At 39.7% G+C, this 11,516-nt stretch overlaps 1 protein-coding gene across 1 annotated transcript in view; it reads left to right on the top strand.

Moving 5' to 3' along the window:
- Nucleotides 1-563: 563 nt before the first annotated feature.
- The window catches only part of LOC136886362 (hsp70-binding protein 1), a 33,341-nt gene continuing 22,388 nt past the window's right edge, over nt 564-11,516 (top strand). Inside the window, exon 1 of the mRNA XM_067159103.2 lies at nt 564-922. Within this exon, the coding sequence (XP_067015204.1) occupies nt 716-922 (207 nt within the window). The 5' untranslated portion in view covers nt 564-715. The remainder of the gene's footprint in view (nt 923-11,516) is intronic.

Raw genomic sequence — 11,516 nt, 5'->3', positions numbered from 1 at the left:
CCTTCAGAATCTCAAATAGCTTGGTCCAATCAACATTATCGAATGTATCCTTCCTTCAGCAATAGGCCTCGTCGTCCAAACTTTCTTGTTTGCTCCCCAAGTAAGTATACCGTCGTTTCGAAATCCATGTTTTTGAAACATTTTGGACGAGGAGATTTGCCGATAACTAACGGTGGATCCTTTCATCATCTCTATTGACACTACAACAGAACATTAAATACTCTTTTGAAACCTTTCACCTGCAGATTGCTGTTTTAAACATCAGTGCTTTAGATGACAAACATCGGAAGAAAACAGACTGTTTCGTCCATGTTGTAGACGACTTTCATATCGTATCCTTCAATAACTGAAAGGGGGACAATCTTTTCAGTCCATGCAATTGCATCACTTCATCGTCCGTTTGATTGCCGTCCATTGTTTGGACCAATTTTGTGTAGAAAGCAGGAGACAAAAAACGTTCACCGCAAGATGTCGCGGAGATCGCAACCATCCTGCCCAATATCACTTCCTCTATATTCGAGCTCTTTGTATTCGAGTAAATTCATTGCTGCATTCTGCTTAGAAACTCTTTGCTCTGAACAAATCCAAACGAGCCAAATAAGAACTCGAATATGTGGTGTTTTTGCTCAATCTGTAATGTTGTGCAAGTGTGAAGGAGTGCCTACACATTGTGGTTAGGTTAGCGAAAAGAAACGATTTCCCTTTAAATATAACAATGTCGTCTGCCGGTGGTGATAGGGATGGCAACACGGAAAACACTAATAACTTTCCTGTGGCAGCCATTGAATATTCAGGACAGGGTAGCTTGACAGCAAGTTCGAACCAGCCCAGACAACCTGAAAATCTTCTTGATTTGTTACGGTATAGTTATGAAGCGACTGGAAATTCATCTCTCACGGATCCACTTCCTATGGATGACGAGGTAACTTTATCAGCTGACATTAATCTAACCTCTCAGTTATTGTCAACCAGAGTAGACCCACCTATTTGGTGTATACTAATGATTTATAGAAGCCTTATTCTTTTTGGCCACCTATATTTCACATTACATATTTCATAACTCTGTTGCTGTATGCGTCATTGAAGATATATACTCATTGTAGACTGTTATGCCTTTCTGTGTTCAGTCTGCAAGCCTTTGTGAATTTGCTTGGTGAAAATTCTGTGAAGTAGGATGCTACCCTTACTTACAGATAGTTTAAGTGAGGATCTCTCTAATGGGTTAGGTACCACCAGTAGATTGTATAGTCCTAGCTGCCTGTGCACAAGGAGGGCCATGACTCAGGATATGTCTGAGGTGCCCACTCCCATTCTATAGCAGTTGGTATCCCGACTCTCAGGACCACTTCAGCCATTCTCCATGGTTCACAAATTAGAACGTGACTACAGAAACCCACCGCTGAACCACTGTGGTGAGTAATAATTTGCCTTATACCCTCTTTTGAGACAAAATAGAAACTATCAAATCCTTTGCCCTTTGATCTTGACTGCCATGTGTGCTAAGAATTTAAACTTCCTGTAATCGAAAGAGGAAGATGGGTGATACCTTGCTAGTGGTGGTGCAGAAGAGAGGTAGAGGATACAATGTGCTCGGTGCTAGTGGAAATTTGACTGGGACCTGTTTTCTCCCAGTAGGCTTATTGGTAGTGGGGGGTTCGTACTTCAAAAATGTACCCTTTTTGTCAGAGTTTTTGAACTTTAACCCATTCCTGGTACACAGAAATTAATTTACTTTTCCGCACTTAAACTTTTAGATTTCTGCCTCAACAAACTTCATAATGAACCAGTGGCTAATTAAAAAATGAATTTATTTCACTCGTTGTGTACTTTATATATTAACGTCGATAATACTGCAGTTGTATCCAGCACGTCATGACAGGTCACTTTTTCGCTAGGGGCTTTACGTCGCACCGACACAGATAGGTCTTATGGCGACGATGGGATAGGAAAGGCCTAGGAGTTGGAAGGAAGCGGCCGTGGCCTTAATTAAGGTACAGCCCCAGCATTGGCCTGGTGTGAAAATGGGAAACCACGGAAAACCATCTTCAGGGCTGCCGATAGTGGGATTCGAACCTACTATCTCCCGGATGCAAGCTCACAGGTCACTTTCAAACACTGCGGTTTCATTATTTTCATGTGATGCAAGCCCTGTTGGAGACAGTAACAAACTGTTCTCCGGTCTATAGGAACACGGAAAATAGTCGCATTTCACAGATTGAAGTAGTCTCTGTTTTAATTTTTCTACATTAGTAAGAATGCTTTTAGAGGTGGGTTGGTGGGTCCTCGGGAAGCATAAAGGAAGGATCTCTCCTGTGTACTTCTTAAGGTAGGCCTGTCGTTCTACTTCATTTTCTCATGATTTTCTCCTTCTGAAACTTGCTACTCCACTAGTAGGCCTAAAGTGCTACTGAAATGTAAATATTATCATGGAAAAATAATGGTGGTCCAGTTCTGACTTTTGCATAGTCTTTCGGGTTCTGAAATTGAAAGTTGTCAATCAGGAGAGAAACCCTGTAGTGTAAGCAGTTTTGCTTGCGATTCTGATATCGCAGAAAGTTATATAGATTATGGGACGTGTGAACTTAACATGTGCTTATAGTGACGTGCATTGACCGTGATGCGAGTTATTTATTTATTTATTTATTTATTTATGTATTTATTTATTTATTTATTTATTTGGGAAACCAAAACAGCGAGAAACCGAATTACAGAGTTCCGCAGTGAAAAATATATTTACAATAGAGTGGCACAAGGCAAACATAAAAAATAAGTGGAAGAACAATGACGGAAAACATCTAATGATAAAAATAGAGGAAAAAAATTAAAAACTAACAAAATAACTGTAGAGACACAACAAATAACAACAAAACATAAAGGTAAACAACGAGAAAAATTGAAGATTGAACGTAAAACAAAGAGAAGAACTTACAGCTAGGCACAGTAAGATAAATACAGATATAACACTTAAGTAACGGTATAGTGCAGTAAAAATAAATAAATATTATATTATGTACAAAAGTGAGGACAGCAATAAGAAGAAAAAAAAGGAATATGAAGAAAATGAACTAGGTTAAGGAGGAATCGATTAAAGGAGGCATACGAAGAAAAAACGTCCAAGTTCCTGTCAGAAGATGAAGAGTTAAGGAGGGTTGGTATGCGGATAAATAAACTTCTTTGAACAAGAGAGAGGCGGGAATACGGAATATGAAGGGGCAGATTAATCCTGGTTTTGCGAGTTGGAACATGTAAGGAAAAGAAGGATGCAGGTTCAGGAGAACGAAATAAACCGTTAACTGAGTTATATAGGAATCTAATGTCGGCTACTTTCCTGCGACTAGATAACGGGTGAAGGTTTAACTTGTCTAGTATCTGATTACTGCTCAAGTTACAAGTCATTAATCTCATATTTGGACAAAACGTTTAATAAGGATTATAACCTTAATGACGACACGGAAATTAGAGTCCTTTGTACACATTAATACCTAAGTTGTTGAAAACCGTTATCCCAGATCAAAAGAGAATCCCGCATATTTTAAAAATTACCAATACAACAACTCCAAACATGCCCCCAGATACCATACCTATAATTCCCCCTCCCATATCGACACCAGTATGTACCAATCCGCCCAGTTCTTCCCTCCCTCAACTCATCCCCCTCCCTCCGCCACACCCATACAATACACGTAGTAGAAACGCCAGTCAGATTACCGCTAGCAACAGAACAAGTTAGACACTCTACGGCATTCGAGTAAGTACGCATTTTTATGTAACCCATAACCGTATACAACCACAACTGTTATTTTTGTACATACACTTTAAATGCATTTTTTAAATATTTTTCTTTACAGTCTATCCAACATTCTAATCATTGAAAATTTACACAACAGAGGGGATACTACAATTATATTGATAAATATCTTCAATCCAGTGCATTGTCGTGAATTTACGACGTGTATTTTTAATTCAACGTATTCTTATTCGACTGGTTACATAACCAATTTAACTCAAGAAGAATTACCATGATCTAATCTTCTACTACATGATTAATTAGAGCCCTTGTTTTGTATATATTTTGTTCTTCGAATTTCTACTTGCTGATGAATACAGTGTAATATGGACCTTCACCAAATGTTAAAGAAAATGGATCCATTTCAATTTCAGACAAATGCCGTTTGACAATCTTCCTACCAACATTAACATATATATTTTTTAGACTAGATTATGAGATTGACCTACAATTGTTTTAACTTGTTGTTTATAAGATTTACTTATAACTTTTTAATAATGGTATCGAAAACAACTTTTAATGCCACATTTTATTCCAATCTTATATGATTGATTATTGTAAGACAGTCTTAAATGTAACTATTATTTTTAAAGTTGTTCATAGTGCTGATGATGCCCGTTAAGAAGGGCGAAACATGTTCACGATTTTTCAATTATTTATGATCATTTAACCACAATAGTGGTAATTATAAGTATTGACTAGGTTGACATTAAATAAATATTTTTTAAAAATTATACGTAATTACTGCTCAAGTTTCGACAATCAGATACTCTTGCTCTAACAATGGCACAGAAGAATGACTGCATGCGGTCAATATGATTCAGATTAGTGGGTGAAGAGGTAGACCAAATGGGAGACGAGAATTCAATAATTGGTAGGATGCAAGATACATAGTAGGCTCAGAGGGCGTGGATATCGGTGATGTCAGAAAATCTATACAACAAACGGAGATGTGTCATTGCTCGTGCGGTTATCTTTTGTATATGGGGGACAAATAACAATTTACTGTCAAACATCACTCCTAAGTCATTTTGTTCTGTTTGAGTTGGGAACGGGTTACCGAGGAGGGAGTATTTACTGAGAATAGGCGATTTACGAAGCGTGATCGAAATAGAGGAACACTTGGCAGGATTAGGCTTAAGACGTCATGTGGAGCACCATTCAGAGAGTGAATTAAGCCCACTCTGTAAGGAGTTTACGTCTGATAAAGAATCGATTTGTTTGAATATTTTACAGTCATCTGCAAATAGTAGAATTTCACAAGAAACGGAGGATATAGAATTAATGAGATCGTCAATAAATAAGACAAAAAGAAGCGGACCTAGGACACTGCCCTGTGGGACGCCAGAATGTACCATAACAAGAGTCGAACTGAACCCATCAAGAACCACACGCTGAGTTCTGGTATTGAGGAAGCTCTGCAGGAGAGTTAGGAAGCGACCATGGATATTAAAACGTTCTGAGAGTTTATAGAAAAGAAGTGCAGGGTCTACGGTATCAAAAGCCTTTGCAATATCAATGTAGCACACGTCCAGTTGAGAACCGACGTTAAGGGCAGAGGTTGCACGATGGAGAAGAACAGCCAGATTAGTTAGGCAGGAGCTACCAGGAAGAAAACCATGCTGCTGGGACGATATATAAGGAAGTGTGAAAGAAAGAAGACGCTGGTGGATAATCTTTTCACAGATGAGTGACAGAGTGGGTAATATAGAAATCGGACGATAGTTTCTGACATCAGACCTCTTTCCACTTTTAAAAACCGGAGTGATGTTAGCGATTTTCCAGTCGTCAGGAAAGTAGCCCGCTAAGAAGCCACGGTTAAATATACTGCCTCTAGCGAGAGGTTAACTGGGCATTTTGCTGGAGTTTTAGATGCATTTTTACTCTTCTTTGAGTAGGAGGTTATGAAGTATTATTTATTGACCACAATTCTGAGCAGAAGTATGGAAGGTCTGGAGAGAGAGAGGGTGAGTTACCATTTTCATATAAAATGTTCCCTAGCCCTAGAAGACAAACTGATATGCTTAGCAAAGCTTATATGCAAGTGTGTGGATGCAACGGTCACGTGTTAGGAACCCTAGGAGCCCATGACAAGTGACTAAATGTACATAGGTAAGTCAGTAAGTGCCTGCAATTTTGCTCTAATTATCTTTAAGTTGGCTCTATGGCATTGAGTGCTTACCAGCCGCTAGATGGCACCATTTTCTGCGTCTGTGGTAGGTTTCAGTATTATTAGGTCAGTACGGCTTGTGCTGTTGCAACGTAAAGATGGCTACGCCACTCTCTGTTTGCACCAAGGAAGAACAGCGTTCACCGGGAGAGTTGGCCGTGCGGTTAGGGGCACGCAGCTGTGAGCTTGCATCCGCGAGGTAGTGGGTTCGAACCCCACTGTCGGCAGCCCTGAAGATGGTTTTCCATGGTTTCCCATTTTCACTGCAGGCAAATGCTGGGACTGTACCTTAATTAAGGCCATGGCCGCTTCCTTCCCGCTGCTAGGCCTTTGCTATCCTTTCATCGCCATAAGACCTATCTGTGTTGGTGCGTTGTAAAGCCAATTGTAAAATAAAAAAAAACAGCGTTCCGCAATCCATTTTTTGTGGTCTGAGGGTGTACTGTAAAGTGTCTACCAGTGGATTGAACAGTTCAGAAGGGGTCGCACGAGCGTGAAGGATGAGGAAAGATCCGGGATCTGGGCGTCCATCTGCAGCCGTAACTGATGCCGATATTGCACAAGTGCACGATATGATCCTGAAAACAGACGAGTGACTGTTCATGACGTGGTAAACCATATGCACATGAGCCATGGTTCTGCATATGAAATAGTACATAAAAGGCTTAACTTTCACAAACTTTGTTTCAGACGGGTTCCAAAACAACTCAATGAATAGTAAACCGTGGATGTTGCAGTGATATGCTGGTAAACAAGCCGAAACCTGCAATTCACAACAAACGCAGAGGTCGATTGTTGAAGAGTTCTTTTGTTGCATGGCAGTGCACATCCACATACTGCTGCCCACACCGCTCACTCTTCAGACGCTATGTTTCGAGGTGTTGGAGCGTCGTGCGTACTGTCCTGATGTCGCCCCGTCAGATTACCATTTCTTTGGTCCACTTAAAAATGCTCTAAGAAGCAGTTGATTTGGCTCCGATCAACAGGTGAAAGAAGCGGTGCATACGTGGCTTGCTGCTCAATCAAAAGTCTTTTTTGCAGAGGGGGTCAGAAAGCTTGTGAAACAGTGGACCATGTGCATTGAAAAGCAGGGTGACGACTACGTTGAAAAATTATATTAATAGAAAGTATGTACTCTTTTTATAATAAATTATAAAAATTGATTGCAGATACTTATTGACTTGCCCTCGTATGTGGTGCTCATTCTTTGTGATGATGGGGGTATAGTGCAGAAGCCCATTATGGAAAGTTATTTCAGTAGGAATGCATTTCTCAAGTTCCTAATCTTCTGCAAATCATGAAACAGGGCCAGTTTGAAATTAAAATGCAATTCCTGCATTTCGTTGATAGTAGAACAGCTGACAGCTATTCAGGCCTTCCAGAATTATTCAAAATTCAAAACATTCTCGTAATAATAAACACAATATTTCAGGATGCCTACCTTTCATCACAGTAAATCCCTATTGATGTATCTTTAACATTTCAAAAATGTTGGTTGGGCCTATATTCCATTGAAAGCTGTGGTTCGACAAGGAAATGTGGACAGATCCTCCATGCTATGGAGATTGTCACAAGGACCGAGTCTCTTGGACCATGTCAGAAATGAAGGTGTGTGACGTAGATTTGGATTGGCCCCATTCCTAGAGAAAACTAGGTATTCTCGACTGTTGTGGTATGATACCAGCTAACTCATTCCTGGTTGCCAACTTTTTGCCCCAGAGTGCTAAGTTGGGCTCATCAGTTGGTAAATAGCACACCTACCAAGGCGCATGGCTAGTGCAGACTGTATAGGCCAGTGCGTAGGCTACTCATTCGGAACAAATCTTTCAGGTTCTCTATGGGAATCAGCATCTTTATCATGTTGTGGTATGGTCATCCCATGCAAATGTGTGATGATTCCATGATAAAAACGGGCTTCCAACTTGATGTGGATGAGGTCGACCATGAGGAAGCCCGCCAACACGGTGAATGGACAGTTGGTGTGCTGTGGACCTCGGTCCAACTGGGCCAAATGACAAAAATATTGCAAAACAGGAGGTCTCCATTTCAGAGAGAAAAAAAAAGAAAAAAGGCTAGGAAAGAGAGAGACTAACGCAGGGCATGACAAATCCTGGTCGCCATGGCGTCCAAAATTCTTTCTTTGGCGCCTTCTTTTGCAAGCTGAGTATAATCTTCCCCTTTGTATGTTGATTCCCGGTTTGGTGTCACTGAACTACTGTAAAGCGCATGTAACAATACATAACCCCTTGACACTCCGGGCAATTTCTGCTTTGATATTAATGTTGTTATCATTTTAAATAATAAAGTTGCATTACATAAGCAATAGAGGAAAAATTAATGTTAAGTACAAATATTTGGATGTCGAGAAAACCTCTTGTAAAGAAAGTATTACCGACATAGGAATAACTCGCATATTCTTCTTGTGTAAATGACATGAATAATATCCTGTTGTGATCCTTTACTATCAAAATAGAATGTCTTTTGCTATTACACTCAAAATCAACAAATTTTACTATTATCGGTCCTTAATTGGTCCGTATTGACTCATAACAATACTGTACAACGGGTGATTGTTTAGTCCATCCTGTCAATATATTACACTCAAGTCTCGATTAACCAGGATAATGTAAGGTTAAGGCTTCCCGGATAAGTAAATTCGTGGTTAACCTGCAAAAAGTTAAAAATAGAACAGGTGTAGAAAGTACAGTAAAATGATAATAAATGATACTGCTGTATTGTTTTGTATTAACTTATCCAGTACGTTGCAGTAAAAGTAGCACTTAGCACAATTAATAAATGGAAAAATAAAGAGCACTTTTAGTTGAAAACTAATAAGGCAAAGAAGAATATTTAGACTACTCCTACTATTACGACTCGGCAATATTATCCCAACCCTTGGTAATTCTGTATTACTGTAACTCCTAACACTCGTGCATTTTTTAGTGTTTTTTATATCGCGGTTAAGCCGCAACACAGTTGATCCGATTACGGTAAATTGAGAGTTCAGTGTAAATTGATTACTTCCAGAGAACTGTTGTTGTAAAGTGAAATAGTGTGCACTTTCGTGGAATTTATTTCCGTATGTTGCATGGACACAAAAGGCACACAATAAGGATGTCTTGTAAAGTATGGATTGTTCCTTGTATCATATCTTTCTTAGACCGGTAGATAGATAATGTTACAAAGTTATTAATCCTGTAACATGTCAGACTAATACATACAAAGGAAGTGTACAATTTGGTGTTAACAATATTGACTTTGCTATTTACATTTTACAATTTACAAGTTTCTTAGAAAATTAAAACCTACAACCTGTTTTCCAGTCATTAACCAGGTCAGGGATGGAATGAATGAAGCCCTCGTGTTGTGGCGAGAATAGGGATTGTACCGGCTGCCGAAGCCTGTCGCACTCATCTGGGGCATTGATTAATGACTGATGAAATGAAATGATATTGGAGAGTGTTGCTTGAATGAAAGATGACAGGGAAAACCGGAGTACCCGGAGAAAAACCTGTCCTGCCTCTGCTTTGTCCAGCACAAATCTCATGTGCAGTGACCGGGATTTGAACCATGGAACCCAGCGGCGAGAAGCTGACGTGCTGCCGCCTGAGCCACGGAGGCTTCACAGGTTTCTTAGAACAGTATCAAAATATAAGTATGCAACAGTTGGCTTGTTAAATTTGTATAGGGCCTACATAGTGGCATACGTTATTTAGTTCAGTGTCCTTTGTGGTAATCTGTTGTAGTGTATAAAACTTAAATTGCACTACCTATTGCTATTACTACCATGTTTTTATTTTTCGGAAGGCTAGATGTCAGTCTATTAAGGATACAATTACTAGAAAAATGATCATGGAGCTCGATAGCTGCAGTCACTTAAGTGCGGCCAGTATCCGGTATTCGGGAGATAGTGGGTTCGAACCCCACTGACGACAGCCCTGAAAATGGTTTACCGTGACTTCTATTTTGACAGCAGGCAAATGCTGGGGCTGTACCTTAAGGCCACGGCCACTTTCCTCCCACTCCTAGCCCTTTCCTGTCCCATAGTTGCCATAAGACCTATGTGTGTCGGTGCGACGTAAAGCAACTTGTAAAAAAAAAAAAAGAGGGAAGGAAGAAAATTACGTGTCTCTTAGATTTGAAAACATTTGTCATGGCCTGGACTAATGTGACAGTATGTTCAAACCAGGCCAGACAACATGATAGTATTTGCTAAGTTGCCGTAACAACATTGATGTCACACCATATTCCATCTTACTCTCTTGTGCTCTGATGGCTGTCAAAGTAACAAATGTTATGTGCACCGGAAAGCATTGTTAGTGAGTGGGTTAGGTTAGAATTTGGTTAGGTGATGCAGTGATCTTCATGCTTATTACTCCATTTTCATAATTACTGATAGTGAGGATTAAGTCTCTGTGCATATCCTGGTTAGTGATAATACCCATTAGTGTAACGTGTCAACGGTGTTTAACATCTAGCCCCTCAAAGGGAGTGTGCCTCCATTTCATGGCAAGCCATTTGCTAGGTGGTTATGGAATCTCTTGAGGTTAGAGTTTGCTTAGGTCACATGTTTAACATTGATTTTATTGTGTCTCGTCTTCTTTGAGACTAGATTATGGTTATGGGTAAAACTGGCACATGCAGGGGGCTGACAAGTTTGCTAATTGGGTTTCTCTCTTCCTGTCACCTGATTGTCTGGATTTTGGTAGTTAACCCTGTATATTTTGTATTTTTATGGGCCTGTGTGGAGGAACGTTGGAGTTTTGGGTGTGATTTCTGCAAGTTTTTTATTGGTGGTTTGAAAGTTTGTGTTGTACTTTCTCGGATGGTTGTTTTTTTTCCTTCGTACTGTTCTGTTGACTAATAATCTTTCAATCACTATAACAATGATTTATTATTAAACTGTATCCTCCTTATTCAATACGTTATGGTTAATGTGAATTTGAGTTACACATTTCTCCTCCATGTGTGCCACTTATCTGCAACTGCCGTTGCACATTGACAGCCCTGACAGTGCTCCATGCCATAGTAGGCCTGGGTGGAGGAGTTGAGCTGCGCGTAACTTCACTGTCATTACTGCACAGATGCTGACATCTACCCAACTTAGCCTACGTGGAATATTCTTAATCTGATTGGTGGAACTTTAATAGTCTTTAGGATCTCTGTTACTAAACTTCTCATTATAATTTGAATGAAAGTATCTGTACTGAATAGAGTGACCAACCATCATGCATTTGAAGGTATTTTGTAAACGTCTTGTGTGGGACATCATTTGTCCCATAATTGTTTCATTGTCTATCTGAACAAATTTTCATGTTGTTGGTACGAATTTTCACAATACGTAACTGTCCCGCCATCAAGCTTCAAGTGAACATAACCATTGTCAACAGAACGATCTTTGAAAGCACAAAGAGGCATGGTATAGTATCTATGAAGAAGCGTTCCGGATGTACCTTCTTTCTTCTTCTTGATTCTTCTTTCCATACATCTTGCTTCCCTCATTTTAATATTCATCTTAGTAATTTTTTGTTTTCCTTCTAGATTTCATATTGCACAACA

The sequence above is a fragment of the Anabrus simplex genome, chromosome X, assembly GCF_040414725.1.
Source record: "Anabrus simplex isolate iqAnaSimp1 chromosome X, ASM4041472v1, whole genome shotgun sequence".
In the NCBI taxonomy this organism is placed as follows: Eukaryota; Metazoa; Arthropoda; class Insecta; order Orthoptera; family Tettigoniidae; genus Anabrus; species Anabrus simplex.
Note: the sequence above shows the minus strand (reverse complement) of the source record. Positions and strands in the feature narration are given on the sequence as shown.